This window comes from Myripristis murdjan, chromosome 7 (genome assembly GCF_902150065.1).
Source record: "Myripristis murdjan chromosome 7, fMyrMur1.1, whole genome shotgun sequence".
Taxonomy (NCBI): Eukaryota; Metazoa; Chordata; class Actinopteri; order Holocentriformes; family Holocentridae; genus Myripristis; species Myripristis murdjan.
The window spans coordinates 27964282-27986599 of NC_043986.1; the positions used below are offsets into that span (position 1 = coordinate 27964282).

Below are 22318 nucleotides of genomic sequence, written 5' to 3' on the forward strand. Positions count from 1 at the left end.
TGTGATAAAGTTCAAATGTATGAGAACATGCTATTCAAATCAAGTATTATGATGCCACAGAGATGTCCTGGCTGACAGATTGTATTCACCAGACATAAGAAAACATATTGGTAGATTCCCCAGCAAAAAAACTCATCGTCAGTTTAAAAGTCTTTTTTTTTTTTTTTTTTTTTCAGTGAAACTGCAATGTGATTTTTTTAAATTTTAATTTATTTATTTATTTTCAGTACTGTTCAGTTTTAGCTAAATGATGAAAGGCCACATGAAAGTCAGCGGAACAAGGATGTAAGCCTTTTGCACAGTGCACACGTTAGGTTTTAGTAGTTAAAATGAGAGAATGTGCAGAATAAACCAGAAGAAGAATGAGACCAAGAGGGGAATACTCGTCCTGGTCAGCTATTTTCTAAGTCCATTAGACTAAAGTGCTCAGTATTTCTGTGCATTCACCTTGCACCTTATTATACAAATCATTATTATCATTGTTGTCATCATTTTTAAAGTTGAATGGTCTGATGATCAGACAATGCTGTACAGATAAACCTGATGCCTGGTGCAAGTAAGAAGTTGCTGCCTGCACCGTTGGATTAAAGTCCCTTGAGTTTGGTCTTTCCACATCTGTGGCTACTTACCTTCTGTTCTGGCCACTGTCCCCTGCCAATGTAGTACAATTATGCAGCTTACTTATGAACATCACATCGCCTGTTTCCTTCTGTGTCCTTCTCTCTGCACCATCCTTGCCGTCAGTGTAGCAGCACAACAACAGAGGCATTTAAACTGTCAACAGATTGTTAACGGAAATGTTTGCCGCATAATATATACTGTTTTCCATTGAGCTTCATCTCAATACTGGCATACATCGCTCACTGGGGGTATTCTTTGGCGCACAACCCCCAAATCCTGCAGGGCAGCGGCTTATTGGCTAACAGTTGAAGTCTGTGATTGTATCGGGCAGCTCCAAGGTCTAAATGTGAGTTAGTGTGAATGCTAAGCAGGATTTGACTTTTGAAAAAAAAAAAAAAAAAAAGGAAAAAAAGGCATTCATTACCCAACTTAACAAAAACAACAACAAATTAACAAGTGATCTTTCCTGTAATGTCTGCAATGCATTTCATTTTTGGCATCATCGGTTAATTGGATTGCAGTGTCACAGTACAGAGGAAACATGTTAAACTTATGGAAGAGCAACAGCTCAAATATTTGACACAGTGTCAGGGTCTTGTTGTCAACATGACAATTTCCTCCCCACTGCTGCAGGCTCAAATTTAATGAAGACCACAGCTTAGTTAAATAAACTGCTTCCTGACCATAGTCTTGAATGGATCTTAACTGGGAAGCAAACAACCAAAGGCATAGTTTATGTTGTTGTTAAACCTAGGGATACAGTGAAATATATAGGTTTAAATTGAGGATTAAAACTAAGACTGAGTTTGGATGTAAGCAGCCACAGGGGATGGCGGGAGGATGTTGAGGGGCAAATGACCAAGGTCACCTTTTATGTGAATAACAGGATAACCTCATTGGCCCCTTGAGGCACTGCAGCTAATGATATCTAATATTTTTCCACATACCCCGCCATTTGCAGAGACTGAACCAACAAACTTTTGGCTGCACAGAAACTTTTTGAAGTTTGAGACCAATCAGACAGGCTTTTGAAAAGATATTCAGCGATGTCTGTGGCTGGCTGCAGGCAAAACCCACGACTCCAACGTTGCCACAGGCCTGTTCTCAGACTCTAAGGAGATATTATAATAATAATAATGAAAAAAAAATCGTCATTCTCTTGGATTTTTGCTATTTTGAGTCTTTTTTCAGTCTTACAGGAAGCTTATCCGGTGCAACTTGGAAAGGAGCAGTCACTGCATGATAAGCCGGTTACACAACGGTTATCTAACAGATGCTTGAGTGCTAATTTGTATGCCTGTCAGGCCAGATTACATCGAGCTCTCACTTCTTAGATTCTTGATAACATCCTCTTCACGTCTCTCTTCATTACTGCTAAGGTAGTCTTCAAGAGACACTTGGAAATGCTGCTCTCAGTCCCTGTCATCACCAAAGTTCACAACAGTTTACTGAGTAAATGTCAACTACACTTAGTGCCTCTCATTTTCCCCTCTGTGTGTGACACATAGCTCTCACTAACATGACTGAACATTGGCTCTCCGATGGTCTGTCTGTTTAGTACCTTGAACTGTAAATCTCATCAACACACAAACACAAACTGCAAGAAGTAATCAAGAGAGAGAGGATGGGTCCAGAATACTAATGTTCCTGATGTGTTTAAGGACCATCCCTGTGATCTTGTGTGTTTGGATCATTTACTACAATTTACTCACATTTTACACAGCAACATTTTGCAAATTATGTTGGAATCCTAAAGATTTCAGAACATGTAATGAAAATCCCTTGATTTTCAAATATGAGTTTTTGGTTGTAATGTTTCCCCAGGGACTATTTTATGGGCTAGGGACCATATCATTCCACCCAATTTCAAGTCATCAAAACACAACAGTGAAGTTTGAATTTGAATTTGAAGTTTGAATTCAAATTCAAACCTCACTTTTGTGTTTTGATGACTTGAAGTTTCAATGCCTTTATTGTCATTGCATTGAAAAACAATGAGATTGGAGCGCTCCAGTGAGGTGCTTCATGCAACCACATCCATACCATTAAAATACAATAAGACACATTCACATGATCAGATTAACACCATCACACAGTCACACACTGCTTTTAGGAAAATAATGTGTGCGACTTCATTACAGTGAAGAATGTGTGAAGTCTCCAAAAGTTAATTTTCATGTCGTAGTGGAATGAGGGGCAACCAATGACTTTATAAAAGGTTGGAAAAATGATGTAAAATACGAGTGCATGCTTTGGGGAAAGATATTATGCTAAACATGCCAAATCACTGGTATGGTCCTTTAACAGGTGTGTGTGTGTATGTGTGTGTGTGCACGCGTCCATGTGTGTGTGGCGGTAGAGTGCTTGCACGACTCCCACGCAGTCCATCATTAGGCCAGTGGCAGAAAGGGATCTCATTTGTCTGGAGTGTGCTCCAGCATGGCAGCTCTCTCCTCAGCTCTCTGGCCATCGCAATCTATCACTGTCAGTCAGTCCCATGCTGCACCCTCACGCTGACCACCCTGATCAACGCGCGCGCACATGCACACACACTTAAGCGTACACCTTGGCCATTTATCAAAAAGACTTCTGCAAAACCATCGCCACAGCCTTCCACCGTCACCTCTCTTGAAGATGTATGGCTTTAATATGTCTTATCATGGACTTCTAGTAATGACTGAAACCCAGCACAGTCTGAACTCCACCTGCAAACTTTGCCGTGTCATTTTCTAATAAAACATTTGGTACCGTCCCACGGTGCAGCGCAATGGCAAGCAGCTCTGTCTCAATGCAAAAAGGAAGATTGAGGGGGCTAGAGAATTTCAGTGTCCCCACAACCTCCCTCCCCCTGCCTCTGCAAGGTCAAAGCACTTGATCGCTGTGGTTTAAAGTTAACGTTTTGATTCATTTTTTCCTGTATGTGGAGAAGAGCTCCTACCAGTAATCACACTTGACACCCAGACTCATTTCATTTGGGCAAATGGAGTGAGTCCACAGGGTCCTACAGTAATTAAGGAGGATGAAGCACTCCTCTCTTTGGCAGTCTCCCTGTATGATTATAGCTGTTGAAAAAAAAGGGTATGTTTTTACTCAGAAGCCGGCTTTAAATTTTCACAGTATATTCACTTTTCATCCTCACGCTGCTTAGTGTAAAACAGACGTTTTGTTTCCTCAAGAGGTGTAAAACGGTGATGAAGTTTGATAGTGCAACCTACCAACTGTGAGACTTCAGTAATCTCCTAAATTTTATTGCAGGCCACACTGCGACACGGGTCAAATAAACTTAGGTACAACATCAAGTCAAGTCAATGCACAAGAAAACATCATCAGTGTGCGTAATCCATCGCCACTGTAGTAGCAAACTGAAGCTAAGCAAGAATGGAGCCCATCCAAAAGTGACATTGAGGTGTTTGGACAAAAACCAAAGAAGAAGTGGAAGAGGAGAGTGTGGACTCGTCATTTTATTATTTGTTGGAAACCCAAACATTTCATTCTGCTCATTTTACTAGTGGGCGGTTAGTAGATGTGCTGTAGGTTGTAGCAACATTTATCAAACTGTCCAATTTTTTTCCGAGGCTGTCTTTGGTCTCAAGTCCAGGACAGCAGCCCCTCTCACAGAGCGATGCAGGACTGCTGTTTTGGAGCCATGACCAAAGACATCACCAGGTTTCTTTCAATACTGGTCATCATCTGGGACAACCAAAAATCATACTGTCGAGCTGGCTATAGAGGAGTGAAAAGTGTCACTGTTGACTGTGATGACAAGAAAACCCTTGGTGATAAAGGCAGCAATTATCTCTTGAAATACCTAGCTGTTTACAAGAAACAGACTCTGTCATGAGACTGTGTTTTTTTGGACATTTGTGCTTTCCTTGCGGACTCATGTTTATATTTTCTGTTTCCCGACTGTGTCTTATATCAAAGTGCTCTGTTTTAATGATCTAAGTGTATGGTCTGAAGAGCATGGTGCAAGTGCATTCAGGGCATGTCCACGTTCACTTTTGCTATTTTAACAGTGAAAAAAGGGGGGCGGCACCAGGCGCATGGTTCAAAAGGGCTGTATTTAGTCTTAGTCTGTGTTTAGGGTGTAACATGTAATAAACCAAACAGAGTGCCGTCTCTCATTCCCTTAAAAAGCCAAGTGTTCTTGCACCTTGGTGGATTGCGATTATAATGGCACATTTGCCAGGAAAGTAGGAAGTCCCGGGACAAATTGCCAGTTAGTGAGTAACATGAGGCACACCTGGGTCTAACTCCCCCCTCTTATCACAGGGAGTAGTAATAGTTCAATGCCTCTAGTCTCCTGCCTCTCTGTTTGAGCAGGACGCAAAGCAATGGGAATATTTACTTTGGTCTTATTCTTTTATGGTCCAGCACTGTGGAGTAATTATTGTTCTCAAACAGGAGTGAGAGTCCATTAAAGACTGTCCCAAGGCAGTCACAGCACAGCCCAGAGGGACTGCAGAGCCCCTTGTTACAAGGTGGTGTTTCATGTGCTCAAAGGTATTTTGCTTTTTTGCATTATTTTTTACATCATGTTGTAAGTCTTTTAAGACGTCCCTTTGAAGGTGTGCCACGTGTTGTTTTGCCTTTGTTATAATTTGGTTTAGTTTGGCCCCCTTTGCTCTGAGTTTAGGCTGAATTGGTTTAGAAACTGCTCCTTTGTAGGGAGGTAGTTTGGTGCCAAAACTTCAGCAGTTCCTACAGTATAATCTTTTTTGGGTTAGGGTTTGACTTTTTTGGTTGGACTTGGAGTCTTTACACTTACCTGTGTGCATAATGAAGTAGTACTGAGACTGCATTTCCTGGGGTGTAATTCCCTAAATGGCGTTCATATCCTACCCCTTGCAGGCCACACCACATTCAGTTATATTATATATATTCAAGCCTGTCTGCCCGGTCTCCAGTGTTCAGGCCCTCCTGCCCTGCTCCACAGGACAGACTCATTCGAGAGGTGATTAGTCTTGGCTATATCTCTATTGTGGGAAGGTGATGAATTGCAAAAATCCCATCTGACACCGAATTGCCAAATTAGGAAAAAGCTGCAAGACTGGCTGATTGTGAGAAACCTGGGCTCAAATTGGGGCCATTACAAGGGTGACACACGTACACACACAAGTGTAGCAGGAATATCTGAGAGAGAGAGAGAGAGAGAGAGAGGGAGGGAGGGAGGGAGGTGGAGAGAGGGCTGGAACGGGAATCTATGCTCCATTCTGGTCGCCGTCATGGTCTGCAGGGGACGTAATTGATGAATAGAAAACCTGAGGCTTATTATGCCTATACATCACATCTTGGTAATGTGGTGTGATCACAGTTAGAGTATTATTAGAAATCATTTTAAAGTCTTTTTCCATAATAGATTGAAATGGACTGGCATTATCAAAGCAATTGGATTGTCACAAAAGTGCAGCAGGACCGGCCTGGGTAACGACTGCCATGATTGCGGGGTATTAGAACCAAAACTGGACCCATCTGGTGACCACGCTCACCCTAATCCAATAAAGCCCTCCATTGAATCTGTGATATGATAACATAGGTCATTATAATGAACGCTGAATCATTACAAAAACGCATTTTGTGTTTTATTCGAAAACCATGAATGAATGCCAGTGTCAAGCAGAAAAAAAAAAACAACAACATAAAAATCTGGCGGCTACAGCTCTCGACTGTGCAGCAAAGCGTTTACAGTTAATAGGCAGTTTAAAGTGGGAGCTGCCTGATGTGGATGACTGAGTGACAGGGGGAGAAAAGCATAGATGTTACTATTGTTACTGCTATTAATAATCATTTAATCTAATGAGAAAAATGTTTCAAACCCACAGAGGTCAAACTGGCTTGGAGACTGAAACCTAAATGCAGAAAAAAAAAACAAAAAAAAACATCATTAGCCCTTTTCATATTTGCATGCCTTAGCCTCAGGTTAGCCTCACTTCATACTTACTGTTAATGCTTTGTTAAGGAGTCACACTGGAAAATCAAAGCGCACAGTCAATGTCCTGACATTAAAATGGCACTCTTTTGATTGGATAATGAACATTTGATTGCTTGTCAAAACTGTTCTATTCTTACAATGATCCACACTATGCACCTTAACCCTAATTTTTCAGGGATACAGGTCTATATCGTGAATCGGGAGTGGTGTATAGCAATCCCTGGGCTGCGAGCGGGGAAATCCCACATTCTAACGTCCATGTGTGAAACGACTGGTAGCCAAGGACTAATGGCGGTGTTAGCTCAGGGCTGCGCGGGGTGTGAAAAAGGTTATTTTTACCGTGAGTGATTACAGTTTCAAAGATAGATGTCCAAACACACTGACACATAGTAAATACATTACTCACCAGTGTACGTGTGGACAAACACACGTGTACACATTCATTCAGAACACATACGATGCACATGCACACACTCTCTCTTTCACACACACACACACACACATAATGGGCTCTCTTTGAATCAATCTATGTGAACCAGTGGTGCATATCACAAGTGGATACGGCTTGGAAACTGATTTCTGGTCATTTTGTGGCTAGCGGTGGGCGGTGTGCCAGTTGAAAAAAGGGAGGAATTACAGTGCACTCGAAGGGTTTCACAGATTAGACGATTAGTGTGTCGGTGTCATCTACCTGTAATTTTAGCTCTGTGCAGCAATGAATTGACTGATTGTCATGGTTTGTTTCAATGAACGGATGAATCTGTAAACATGCAACCTGTGGACATTCATGTTTACCTGTGAGTGCGCACTATTTAAATCCAAATGCTTGTAAGAGGCTGTTTGGAGGGTCGCTCTATCAAACGAAGCTGTGCAGATCAAATGTGAGCCAAGATTCAGTGACCGCATTGTTGACTCGCCTTGAGTGTTTTGAGAGACATATGGCGGTGCACCATGGAAAAATCATACAACTCATGACTGAGACAGCATTTTCTTTCAACTGGAAAACGAAGAAGTGACTGGCCACCGTGTCACAATGTGTCTATCCAATCTTCCATGTTGACAAGCCGGAGAGCAACTAGCGGTCATAATGGACAAAGCAGCCCATTCTTAAACCAGAGCTCTTGGGGTTTCCAACACGTCTTAATGTGTTTGCCAGGTGGTGCTGGTGTGTGGTCACTTTCGGGAGGAATTCATTCTCAGTAGGTGTGGTGGATCAAAACCAATCAAATCAGAGAAATGCACTCTGCACCGTGGCACTCCAACAATTTCATGATGTCCAGACAGAAGAGCTACTCCCAAAGAGGAAGCTGATGTCCTTGGGCAGGTGATTCAGAACATAGAGCACCTTAAATTCAATTAGCTTGGGAGGAGAAAACACATTTCATCACTCTGGCACTAGGAGAGCTGTTACCCAGCATGAAATGTTTCAGTGACGTCAGATCAAGAGTCAAACACAAGTCAGGGAAAGTTTGGCTGAAGGAGTGATGATCTTGTAACGACTGCCACGTGTGCATGTAAAGGTAGAATGAATGAAAAAAAAAATTGGATTTTATTTTTTAGTTGTGAAGAACCTCTATGAAACACACTCATACGATCAAAGTTAGCCACAAATGTGCTACATGCTTTCCACTTTTTCTAAGGAGTGTGTGCAGAGCTGTGGCAGTTACTGGCTTTTACTCCAATTATGTGACTGTAGCTGTGAAAACAAGCACAATGCAATAACAACTTGGAGTCAGTCACCTCATGAAATGAAATACTTTGTGTCCAGGAAATAATGTAATACCTATAATAACTCTGATTAACGAGTAAAATGCTTTGTAAGTCGCATCACATGAATTGACCTTGGACACATCAGTAGGCTGCTGGTACATTTAGAAATATTTTTTTTAGTTTATACCTAAATTACAAAAGGTTTTCACTCTGTGGTTAGTAGTGTGTGCAGTTTGTGGTTAAATAAGCCATATTTCCTGGAGTAAATCAGGTGCAAGGAGCTATTATAATAATTAGAATAAACTCCTCCTTCATCTCTCTTGCGGACACATCTCAAAATGCATGTTTGCACACCGCTGATTAATCAGAAGTGTTACTTTTTATGTCCAAAAAAGCCATTGGCACCACCATTTAGCAAATCAAAGGGTGTGTGTCCTCGTTGTAGGTTGTACCTCTCCTCCCAGTCAAGTTCGCCAAAGGCTGTCGCCAAAATAGAGCCCTAAGTCCTCTTAGTTACGCTCCGTGACTCACTTTCAAATATGGCCAGGGATGTAGATTATTTACCGAATAACCATCAGTCTAGTTTTTCATTATATGAAATTTTCAGTTAATTATATTGTATTACACTGATGTGAGAGGAGGATAAAGATCAAGTCTTTGTTAAGGTTATATTCTGTCATTTCTGCTTTATTGGAAAGTGACAGTAAAGACATAGGAAAAGACTTTGTGGCAAAGGGCCCGAGCTGGAATCAAACCCAAGGCACTGCAATAACAATATGTGGTACGTACTCTACCATGAGAGCCACTGGGGCACCCTGGTCAAGTCTTGTATGGAGAAAAAGATGGATTTTTTTCCCCTGGAAATAAATCTGTTCATTTTTATTAGTATTGATAATTATTTGGGCCTTTGATGATCATTGACAGGGTTTTTCCATCTTTTGAATCATCACTCTATCATTAAATATGGCTCTTAAACTAAAGCTCTGCCCTTGTGACTGAGGAGGGATGAAAGGATGGAGAGATATGGACAGACAGATGAATATGTCTGGGTGGAGAATTAACTTACTACTCTGGTGCTCAGCTGCAGCGGGAATCACAGATCACTGACAGCTTGATGGAGCGACTGAATAGATGTGTAAGGGCCCTCTTATCTTCAAAGTGTGTGTGTGTGTGTGTGTGTGTGTGTGTGTGTGTTCAAACACTTCAGCTATACTGAAAATGTAGTTTCTTAACAGAAGAGCTACAGCAGAGCTGCTCAAAAGGAAATAATTTCAGTTTTACAGCTGGAGTGAAGATACTGGTGTGATTTGAAACTGGACAACGTAAAGAATCTGCTGATGTCAAGTATGTCATGGGTTGTCAACAAAGATATCTGAATAAAAACGGGTTCTCTGGGCACCCACGGGTCTCACCTTTGCAGACGTGCCCACCTTAAAGTAAACCCATGCAATTTGGGGCACAGACCATGCAGTTTTTATATACAGTATAAATATGTTATTTTGTCCTGTTGTAAAATGGTGAATTTGTGCAGACTGGGGCCTAAACAGCCTTGGAGTTGCAAATATTGGATTTGGCTGGGAAGCTGAGACTCTGAGCCCAATTTTATTCATACGTGATGACTGTAGCCATGTCATTGTGGTGAAACCATTTTTCACCATTTTTTTATGCAATATTAAGTTCAATAAAAAATGTAAATGTATGTTTGATAAACTATATTTTATATTCAGTATTCCCTCAGGTGTCCTGAAGGTGTTTGTGCCTCTGGTTTGAATCTGTTGCTGTGGTCGCTGAGCGAGGGCTTTTGTTCATTATGACTGGGAGGCCAAGACAAAAATCAAGAAAAGGGATTAGTGAATGAAACGTAGCGGCGATACAGCAGAAAACGAGGGGAAAAAAGTGAAAAAGAAGCGAAAACAGAGCGGACAAAATATCATCAGTATGGCATTCCTGTTTCAGACACTGTGTGGTGCTGAGAACCATATTTGATCATCCATTATCTACTTTTAGCAAAGATTTAAGGGCCTTCTCTGTCTTATCATACACATCATTCTCATGTGGTCGCTTGGAGCTGAGTGCTGACGTGAATCTAATGTCAGCTGATGGTAGCTGAGCTTTGTTATCTTGATGGCCGGTGTTCCCCTGTGAGTTAAGCAAAGTTTGACAATCTGACTGATGGAATCCCCTCTGTGTTGGTGTGTGTGCAGACTGAACTTACGGAGAACCAGGACGCCGTGGCGCAGCGACTGAGCGCGGTTCGGCTCCACGGTGACGTTCAGCATGGTGGGGTTGCCTCCGACGATGCAGACGCGGTTGTCTTGCTCCGCCTCCCGGAACATTCGCAGCAGCTGATTGGCTATGACCCCGTTCAGCACCGATATGGCCGCCATGGGAACCACAAAGGACAGGAATGCGTTCACCTGTTTGGGCAGAAGGCAGAGGGCTGGTCAGGGCGGGCCGTTTCTCCTCTCAAGTGCATTCAGCTGCAACCTTTACAACCCCCCTTGATGCTGGTTTAGGATTTTCAGGCACTTTGAAATGGTAATCTCATTTTTTCAGCTTCTCATTTTGTTTGATGCCTTTTTGCCTTCTGCTGAACTTGATTTTGGGCGCCGCTTGTTGTCTGCTCTTGCCAGCCATGGTGGCTCCTGCTACTGCTTACCCAGTTGTTCTGTTTATTTGGAGAAAAATGATGTTCCCACTGAAATAATTCCTGTGAGTTTTTTCCCCAGGGAGGATATGTCTGGCTGCAGGTGTTTGGGACAGCAAATGTGATAGCTTTTGAACGGGGTTCAGGTGATTCGGTGTATGAAAATGTCACAAATTGTTACTTCAAGTGAACCAAAATGACAAATCATGGCAAGAGGGACAGGGAAAAGTGATTAGGGACGGACAGAGAGGGAGATGAAACTGGATATCAAGTGAGAGCTAGGGAAGGACCACAGATGAGGAGGAAAATGAGCCAGGTGGAAATCATGTGGAAAGAAGGGGAAGAGGAAATGAGGAGAATGGAGGTGGGAGAATATAGGCTGGGACAGAGCGAGGCGAGGCACATACAGAGAGAGAAGATTTAACAAGCGACTTAATGCAGCCGCTCTTTCATTACATGAACTCAGCGGACATACAGTACGAAGCATCTGTTCAAAGCCGTGATGAAAGATAGAACGACTTTGCGTTCTTTTTTTATGTAATTCAAAAGTTGCCCAGAAATATTCAGTGAAATTCCATTGTGCGAGTGCCAACTTTGATCATATTCTGAAGGGAAAATTTTGTCCTTATCATTTTCTTCACACTGAGCTGCCTCACTGTTGATAGAACATGAAAGAGAGGGGGAGGAAAGTGAGCAAAGGAGAGTAATGGGAGAGAAGAAAAGAAGAGAGAGAGACAAGGGAGGTGCTGCCGAGCTCCACTTGTGACAGATCACTACCGAACGGAGCTCCTGGATGCATGAAATATGACTGTGTGTATATCTGAGTGTATAGAGTGCGAGAGGCAGAGAGAGTGTGAGCTTGGTGAATGTGTGCACTGTTCATTTGAGGAGATATTTACTCAATTAATTTCACTGAAACAGCTTTTGCATCATTTCCCCCCAGCATTCTTTCTCCACCACCCTCGCACACACACACACACACACACACACACACACACAGGCATGCAGACACACACAGACACAGGCGTGCACAGACGCACAAAGCTGTTGTTATTTCGAGGGATAATCACAGATGAAAAATGTTAATGGATTTAATGAACAGGCTGGGTGACTTGTGAGGGTCCCCTGCCGGCGAGGCAATGATGACTGATTAAAGTTGAAAAGGAGCACAGAACAAAAAACAACAAGGCAAACCCCAGCACGGGTGAAAGATGAAATCCCATCTTGGGCGAAAACAAAACACAAATTAGAGAAAGCAAGCCAAGAACTTGCACAGTTAATGCGGATAATTAGAAGAGGAGTGCAGGGAGATTGAGAAAATGGAAGTGGAAAAGTAAAGTAGCCAACTTTAAAGTGGCTGATTTCGACATTTTATTGCACATTTCATTGCATGTTGCAGGTAAATTAATGTAAATCCCAGTAATTAAGGTCTGAATTGCCATTAGAAGTTTCACGTCACACCAATAAGGAGTACAGGATTTTGAGACACTCCCTTTTCTTATAACAGCTGCGAGCAGGGTTTTATCTGTGTACAGTGTAACACCCTCCTAATGCTGAGATCACACTGTTCTAATTTCACTTCGAGTCAAGCAGGATTTACAGCCACACGCTAAATCACCTGGTTTCTTAACCTGTGGGGTGGGACTGAAAATGGATGGTGGGTCTGTTCCTGATGGCTTCCCACCCTAATGAGAACACCGATATTTTTTAATGAGACTTTAATGAGATACCGCTTTTGCAAGCCAACAAAGCCTAACCTATAGAGTACACAGGCTGTTGAGGTTTAGAAACCTGTGGAGCATGCACAACATAAAACCAAGGCTAAGTTCAAATCCGCCCCAGACCCCTCGCTGCATGTCTCTCTCTGCCCTGTCCTTCTGCTCTTTCTCCACCGTGACTGTCTATTAAAGCAGAAATACCCCAAAAATAATCCTAAAAGAAAAGAATATTCTTGCTGCTCACTAACTGTGCCCAATAAGTAGAAAGTGTGCCTAATAGTGCTGGCCAAAAAATAGATCCTCTGAATCCACGCCATGGTTAAGCATATATAAATTCAATGGGGCATTCAAAATGTGGGTTGCCATGCTTGGTTGATTGCATGATATTTTTGTCACTTACTGCAAATGGTAGCGTTTTTTTATTTTTAGTGAGTCAGGCTCTGCTCTTTTCAGGAGCTTCTCAGGGAGCTTTGTGCACGAGGCCCTCTGCTGGGATCAATACTCCCCTGTATAGTCAATCATATGAACGATGGTGTACAGGATTCAGAGAAAGCAGTAGCATTGTGCTTGAACATAAATCATAGAGAGCCAGCACGAACCAGAGAAGCTTGAAAATGAGCAGGAGGATGTTGCCGTGATGGAGGAAGCCTCAGCAACCAACTCTGGTGTGATGATCGGCAGAGCGAGGACGCAAACTGACAGCTTGGAAAGACGGAGCGAGCTGGTCAGCCAGTGGCCAATCAGCCGACGGTCAGTGAGCCGCTGGTGCCAATCAGCTGATGATCAGTGAGCTGTGCCGATGCTGTCAGCTGAATGTGTGGAACAGCTGATAGCCGATCAGCCGTGATGCGTGCAAGAGTCCATTTCCTGCTTAATTTCACTTTGGCATTGTATTTACACAGCATTTCAACACGGGTCCAGGCTTTTGTATCAGCATCTGTTCAACATCAGAACCTTAGCTGGAGGACATTTCAGCGGCCGGATATTTCAGTGCTTGCCGACTTGAGCCTGGGTCTTCTCTTTGAATACAAAAAGGAAACAAAATGATTTGAAAGCAAAACCAATTTAGCGTCGTCGTCAGTGCCCTGAAATAAATATCATATCATACAGAATGTCAATTTACATTTTGCAATCACAAAAATACAGAGCTATAAAGGAATGTAATCCCTTCACAACAAAGCTTTTCACCCCTCTGTGACGTTAATTTACTCTTTCCTCTCCTTTTTCTGAGCCAGCATCTCATAGGAAAACAATTCAAATAGTTGCCATGTTCCCATGTGAGTGTGTGTGTGTGTGTGTGGACAAACTGTGCACTCTTTAAGGTTTCCATCATGCTGGTGTATGTGCATCAGCATGCTAGACGCACTTCCTCCCTGACACCAGATGATAATATTTTTTCACAGTGACTACATTTTACTTCATCACTGCTCCTCTTTTTGGTGAAATATAGCCACATTTATAACAAATTTGTTATAGGACTTAAAACTCGCATTTCTTTTTCTTTTCTTTTCTTTTCTTTTTTTTTTTAAGATAATTTTCCCGGCATTGCTGCTTTATTTTATGACAGTGACAGAGACAGTGAAGAGAGACAGGACATTTTTATCCTAACCTGTTTCTTGTCAATTTGGAACCGATTCAGGAGCAGCTCCTGAACAGTCCTAGTCCTAGAAAGTCAAATGACTTGCTTACCCCACAGTTATTGTCAGTTGACCTCACTTCAGTCGACTGCCAGCAATTACAGTGCAACTCTATGACACCCAAAGAGGCTTACAAGGCCATCCTATTGTGCCAAACACCAACATGTTTAATTTGCGTGCCCCCAAAAAGTGAGCAAAACATTTTTTTTTTCTTTCGAATTGCCAGCTAACAAGCCCTTTGACATTCACTTGGGCATTTGTTATTGCGGGCATTTCTATAACCGCATTAAAATTCAAGAGCTCATATTAGGTCCGTTGCTCTGGTTGGAAACCCCCAATTCATTCATGATGGCTGCTGTGTCACACTGGAGGCTGTAATGTGATGTATAAATGAGTGTCAGAGGCTATGAGTTTTTGGAGGACTGCCTGAATGCCAAGTGCATCCTCGTGCTGGCCAATGAGGCCTGACCATTAGTGCCACAGTATCATCATCATTACCACCATTAGAGATATTGTAGATGTCCTCTGGCTGTGACTCAGCTGCTGCAGCCAGTTCTGTGTATGTGTGTGTGTGTGTGTGTGTGTGTGTTGTGGTGTTCTTTGCTGCATTCGAACGGGCAAAATGGCAAAAGCCAGTATGATGTGACCCTGGTGGGAGTGCTGGAAGAGGTCAGGACATGAAAGCATATCACTTTTTTTCATTATTATTTTTTTTGTGTGTCAAGTGTGCCCTGACAGCAGCAGCTTTCTGCCTCACGAGTGACTCCGTGCTGGATGAAACTATGCAGAGTGAGGTAGAAAGTCCGGAAAACACAAAATGAAAAGAAATATGAGCTTGAACTCTACCCCTGCAGTAATATTTCACTGCAGAAGGCCTATCTGATGTGGTATGATGTAGTCGGAGTAAATATTCCAGTCTTGCTTTAAAGATTTATATTCATGCTCTGGTGGTCCGAACTTTCCACCAACGGGAAAAAAGCAACACTTGTGCTGGAGGCTGTGCTGGTCGAGTGGAGAGTGAAAATCTGTAACGATCTGAAGCTTATATGAAATCATATCCTGGAAAATAAGGATTTTTACTTTATTTTGTAATTAAAAAAATCAAAAAAGTTAAATAAATGCAAAATAGCAACAAAATAAATATTCAACCATCAGTCACCAAGTGTAAAACAATCAGTGTTCATCACTTTTGTTTTTCTAACGTGACTATGGGGACTATATGGAAATGTCATTGTTCATTCTCAGAATATCCTTTATCAACCTCAGAGCCAGATCACTATTTATTGATTTTAATATCAACATGTCCTTGTTCATTTTCCATATCCATATTGCAGCCAAGGGATCCACATCAGACCATATAGAAAAGACACTTGAGGGAGAGAAAGGGTGAAAAGGGGAGAAATCAAGCATCAGGTGTGAAGCTATTATATTTGAATATCAATGAAGCCACTACCTCCAGAATATTTTCCACCTATCTGCACAGTTAATGAGAATGTTAAATATCTATGACATAGATTCAGATTTGCTGCTGGATCTAGATTCATCCCCTTTTGAAATGTGTGAAATTTTAACATGGAATTGAACAGACACTGGTGGTTTTCCAAATGCGTGTTTCTGCACGCAAGTGTGACTGCAAACACACAGTAATAACACAGTTCAGTGACCACTGTGCAGTGTTTGATGACTAGTTTTACATGGTACTATGATGCTAATTCACTGTTTATTTGTGGCTAAAAGAACACTTCTCTGCAAAACTGTCAGAGAGGAGGCGCATTTAAATGGATTCAGTGTTAAGACGGCGCTAAACACAGATTTTAACTGGCGTGGGTGTGAAGCCAAAGAGTCGGCAACTTGAGACGTGAGCTGACTGCTGAGGGGGCATGTGAGGAGCGAAGAGCTTGCAGCAAACAAACAGGGGCGCTAATGCGGCGCTGAGTCACATGTCGAACCGCTGAGGTTGCCTGCCTGTGGTCATGAACGTTCACCTGGAGCATCTCTTTCACCACAGCAGCTAACTAGGAAAATAAAATCCTCCCTCACCTGGGTCCTCCGGCATAAGGAAACGCCCCAGAGGCTAATTCAGCACCAATAAAAATTCCTCTTGTGTCCTCATGTGCAGTAATACCTTCATAATAACATGCTTTGTCTTATGTTACACTAACAGCTCCTTTAGGAACTAAATAGCCCTCTACTCAATATATGCACACACACAAATGCTGCACACACACATTCTCATACATGCCCACGTATGCACACATGGCACAGACTCTCAGGCAGCGGCTCTTTTGCCAGACAGGGGCTTGAAAAATGAGGGGAAATGAGAAGTCTGATTAATAAATGTTGTTGTACAGTACGTAGCGGGGCAGATCACGCAGGAAGAGAACATGACCCAGGTGACTGGAGATAAATGAGCCTGTGCCAGAACAAGCAATTACTGGAGACATGGGCTAATAAGTTTGAGGTGTTCACGACCGTTCCCACCACAGCCTTCATGTGCGGCTGATTTTTCAATTTTTGTTTAATTTTTGTAATTTTTCTCCTTACATTGGACAGATGGCTGACAGGCAGGCTTAGTAAATGTTTGCATTTTCTTATGCGTGTCCTATTTCTATCAGTCAATCTGGCAGACATCAGGCCTTCTGAGCTATCAATGTTTCTCAGGCTTTCAGCTGGCATGCCATTACTTGCATATTGCGCATAGACGTGCCGGCATATTGCGTATACATGTGCATATGAAAACAGAAGCGCACACACACACACAGTACAAAAAATATCCTCATTATTCAGTGTGAAAAATCTTGTTTTTTCTTCAAACAAGCAAAAGCGGGATGAGATAATTCCCCTTGCTTCCAATGCTAATCAACTTATTATAAGGATTTTTCTTGAATCAAGTTTTACTCTGTTCATACTAGTGCGTTCATCTGTGTTAATGTGCCTTGTTTCAGCCTATTGATGTATTGGAAATGCATCATCTGATGTGCAATTTCACATAAGAAAAAAAAGATTTTAATGCTGAATATGAGACTTAGGATGGAGATTTGTCACAGCGCAAAGAGGCATGCATGTAAGCACACATGTAGACTTATGTGCACAGCTGACACACAAACACACACATGAAAAATGAGTAGAGGCCAAACGCCTCGTCATCCACCTGCACCTGCCTCTTTTGCTGTGTTGTGACCACGGAGCTTCACACCTTTCTCTCTGTCTTTCTTAGTCGCCCCCGCGGAGCTTAGCTTTCACTCTCAATCGCTTTGACGACTCTCACTAGAGATATTAGATGTCTGGTTCGGTGTGAAAAGACCAGCTTTCATGCCTGTGAGCTGTCAGGAGGGAACAGGCAGTGTAAATATTCATCAACCAGCTAGTCTGTGCTGAACTGTTTGCGAGTACCTTGTGTGAGGGGCAGGGGCGCCGTATATGGGGGAAAAGTTAGGACAATTCCAAGAGCCCTTGCCTGACAGGGGCCCCAAAAAATAGGTAAAAACTAATATAAAATTATTAAACCATCATCGAGTAAATATATATATATATATATATATATATATATATATATATATATATATATATATTTTTTTTTTTTTTTTTTTTTTTTTTTTTTTTCATGGGGCCCAAAATTCCTGGCGGCGCCCCTGGTGAGGGGCACCCAGTGACTTTTTATAGCCTGTAGTTGTGATAAATTGGCCACCATCATTAAATGTAATGTGATTAGACTACAATAACTTGCTGTCAGTGGGCGATTTGTTACTTTTTAAAGAACCATACCAGTGATTAAGCATGCTTAGAGTAAAACCGTGTTTTTTGCCGGAAAATAGTTGAAAAACATAGGAAACATTTGCTGAACATAACAAATAATCAGTTCTGAGCTTTAAGAATGGCGACAATTTTGTTTGCCACGGAAACAAAACATGATGGGTGTGGGTGTTTGAAAACGGAGGCATTTTCATTAAATGTTGTGAAATCTTTAGTACACACCATGATTGGAAAAATATAAAAATGTAAAATGTGGGTAAACTGTAGTAAATAGGCCAAACATTCAAAACCAGTGACTTATTATGCCTCTGACATGTGTCCTCCATGTAGGCCCACTTGTTTTGTAACATGACTCTCACACAGTGCAGGGATACAAAACAAGAAAATCTCGGGGAGAGTACCTAATATCTTACCAAAATCATCACTGATTGCAAGATAATTGCGGTTGGAGAGAGGAGGTGGCGAGTGCACAGTGGGGATGTTTTTTGGTTATTTTGCTAACAAGCGAGCTGGCATCTCCCTTCAAACTGCCTACTGCTCGTTATATTACTTTCACTATTGGTGAGTTGTGTTGTATTGTATTGTACTAACAATCTTATCTCCATGGCCCTCCATAGCAACAAGCAATATCGAAAATGGATGGATCAATGGATCAATGGATGGACTTGGGTCGCTTGATGCCTGTAAGCTTGCACTGGACATTCTGGAAAAACAAAATATTGATGTGTAGGCTAAATTATTGTGAATGCTGCTTAATGCTGAAAGCCACGGGCACTCAGAAATGATAGAGAAGAATCACACTGTAGCCGGGCTTGAGGATGAATAAGTGCACCACTCTCTAATGCACACAGTCATTATATTACCAGTTATGTAACTCGTTACCTCCAACAATGCAGAGCACAATAACCACAATACAATCCAGCCAACAACCATGTGCTGCCATCCTGTATATGGAAATAATTAGAGAGAAAAGAGAATTTTCTCCAGGAATAGTGCTGGCAGTGATGCTGGTGCAACACATGATGGCCAAGTGTTGCTGTTTTCCAATTATACTCAAGCACTTGTGACTCAGTTTCTCAATGTGTTGCTTACTGTTCTGACAAAGAACTCATTTGCCGGCCGCCTGCTGCTACTCATCATCATCCGACCAAGTGCAATACACAAAGCAACAGGGCTGTCCTGTTATTATCGTTATTATTATTTATTTATTTATTTATTTTGCACACACTCGCAAGGTCTGAGTGTGTTTTCTTTTTGCAACTGGCAGCAATGTTGTCTGCATGGGATCTTGCAGGATTTTGTCTTTTGAACTGACAAAGGTGAAACAATAAAATAAAAGTAAGAATGCTAATTTTACTAAGTAACTAATAAAAAGATGAAAAATCTTTACAGAAAGTAATATGGCTAGTTTCACATGTTTTGAAGTACCACCGTAACCCCGACACTGCTCCCAACTCCCATCTCCTTCCATAATTTGTCCTCCTTGTCCTCTCTCTCTCTCTCGCTCTCTCTCTCTCTCTCTCTCTCTCTCTCTCCCTCTCTCTCTCATATTTTTTTTTTTTTTTTGTGCGCCCCGGGCAGTTGTGGCGGCACATTATTACAGCTGGCTGTTTTAACTTAACTTCTCTCTGCCCGCAGCCAGAGTATATCGCCAATGCAACCCATTACAAACTTTATAAACTTTAGGTTTTATTACCTCAGTTTGAAGACAACATTTGTCCTGAGACTTTTGGTTCAAGTCTTGATGGGGAGAAATACAAAAAAAAAAGAAAAAAGAAAAAGTGCTTTAAAAGAAAAATTCATCGTAAAACTCAGCTCTAATATATCTGTGAGCTTGGGACAAACATAACTTGAAACAAGAAAGTTAAGAGTGTGTGACATCGAAACACTTTCTGGGGCCGTTCAGTTGACAATGAATGAAAGTTTGGGGTATGGTGTCCCTAAAAGGAACAGTTCACCCAAAACACAAAAAAGATAATGTCACATTGGAAGAAAACTGGCAAACTTTTTCTGTCCGCCACTGAGAAGTATGAATTCAGGATGAATAAATACAGTTGGCCAGGTATCCATGTCATTGTTTTTGGAATGAGCAGTTGCTGTTGAGTTTTTACATGTAAATCTTTGACAGTTTGAGCTCCACAAGACAACAGTCAACCAGCTCTGTTGTATTAGGATGAATGGAGACGGGGAGGATCGCTACAAACTGGAAATTACACTAGAGATAAGTTGTGATTTTTTTCCCTGTTTTTGTATTTTGGGTGCATTATTCCTATATGGCTTGACACAGAATCAAATTTAGATTACAGCCAAAATCCGGGACCAGAAAATGTATCTAAGCCCTGTTTCAACCCCAGGACCTTTCCCCAGGGACGAGGAACTTTTTGAGGAGCTGTCTGTGTTTCAACTGCAGGGACCAGCATCAAACTTTAGCAGAAGGTCCCTGCTTAGGGACATTGTACTTTCCAATAGCTCAGGAATTTTGGGGGCAGGGCTTGCAGGGATGACCGTCGCTGATTGGTCAAACACACAAAGTGCAGCTGCTTCACCTTGTGTACCCCTTCATAACACGAGGAAGTACTCTACTATCAATTTAGACCAGTTTACAATGAGGGGTGGACATTTCTTCATATCTTTGTTTGATAACATTAATGGTAAAGAGAGGCTTTGCTGTCAGCTTCCTGACTCATTTTATAAAGATGCCAAATTAAAAAAAAAAAAAGAGAGAGAGAGCGAGAGAGAGCTGGGGCGATCGAGCTGAGAGCAGACAGCGTGGTGTTGTGGTGCCAGTGAATGAGAGAAATAAAATGCTACTTTCTGACTGTCTGGGAGCAGTTACATTCTAAAACACAAATAAATCTCCATCAAACCCTCAGCAGATGATTTACTGTGGTGACAGACGCTCATGCTCTTACGAGAATCCCCGGTGGAGGCGAGACGTGGGCGGCGTGTAAGATTTCTGTCATCCAATCCATGCTGACTGTCTTCCAGTGAGGCCTAATCTGCACAGACAGCTGTTTAAATCACACAAATATCACACAAATCTATGTGTTTTGAACTTATTAGCGTGTCTGCATTGATTGATCATGGCTCCCAGTCTGTTTCATTACAGGGAGACTCCCCTCGCTCGCCACTGAAATAAAATCAATGAATCAGTACATACAAACACCGCTGATTTCTTCACATGGAGCCGACACGGAAACATTCTTGGTTCATTAAATTTCTGAGATTTAACTGGTTATAGAGACACAAACACATTTGCTCGCTGGAGAAAAACACTGTAAAAAGTGTCAGTAATCGGTCAAAAAGAGGGTTAAAGTGGGTTAAAGATAAAGCAGCTTTTCATACGTCAGCCGGCTGATTTAGTTCCTTAAAAAGTAATCCCTGGGACGACTTTACGCAGGTAATTTGGGTGAAAAACTGCCTTATATGCCTAATAAAATCACTCTAGTGCTGCCTCACTATTTGCAAAATCATTTACTAAAAGTGATGCCAAAAAGCTGTAGAGGAATATATGTGAGCTCAGTATTGGAGTTATCTTTAGGGTTTATATCTTTTTAAATTTGTCAGTAAACTACAAAAGGAAAATACAAGTGTCCATAAGTATAGTTCTGCTTCTGCCCTGTTCTATAGTAACATTCAGCTGAAATATCTTTTTTATGATTAATGTTGTTTACCAAAAGCTCATATAGTATCCTGCTTAGACTGCCATTGCACATTTTGTCATCCTGTCACATTGTTTCTGGACTCTGTAACGCCACGGCGCGGTAACGCAATTTCAGTGACGGCAGCGATTTTTCTGCAAGACCATTAAACATGCTGAGAGCCCTTCAGGAATGCAGTATCCTGTTTATGTTTACGTTCATGTATCTGTACAAGATCTCCATGGTTACATAATTCGTAACACTGGCTCTCCATCTTCCATCTCGCTCTCTTTGTTGTCACTGCCGCCCTTCTCTTCCACTTGCGTGTGCACGTACAATCACTGCAATGGATGTGGCAAAGTAATAAAATGATTGTGCCAAACAGGGAGGTGCAGCATAAAGCCACTTTATCTGAAATGGAAGACGAAAAGCATTAGATTAACTAAAGTGGTGCCGCTGACATGTTCACTCCGCTTCAACCCGTTTTCTCACTGGCAATAATAGATATTCTCAGATCGCGTCGCGCTCCTTCAATTTCATCTCGCTGTCTGTATCTGTTACCGTGCAAATACATTTCCTGTCCGTCCTGTGTGTTCACACACTGCACCACGCCAGCTGAGCAGCACGCCGGCTCACCTCTGCTCTTATGTCCATGTCGA

General features: G+C 41.9%; 1 protein-coding gene across 1 annotated transcript in view; it reads right to left on the reverse strand.

Annotated features, from left to right (window-relative positions):
- Positions 1-22318, reverse strand: part of ntsr1 (neurotensin receptor 1 (high affinity)) — a 43323-nt gene that overhangs the window by 9350 nt on the left and 11655 nt on the right. Inside the window, exon 2 of the mRNA XM_030056210.1 lies at positions 10479-10680. Within this exon, the coding sequence (XP_029912070.1) occupies positions 10479-10680 (202 nt within the window). The remainder of the gene's footprint in view (positions 1-10478; positions 10681-22318) is intronic.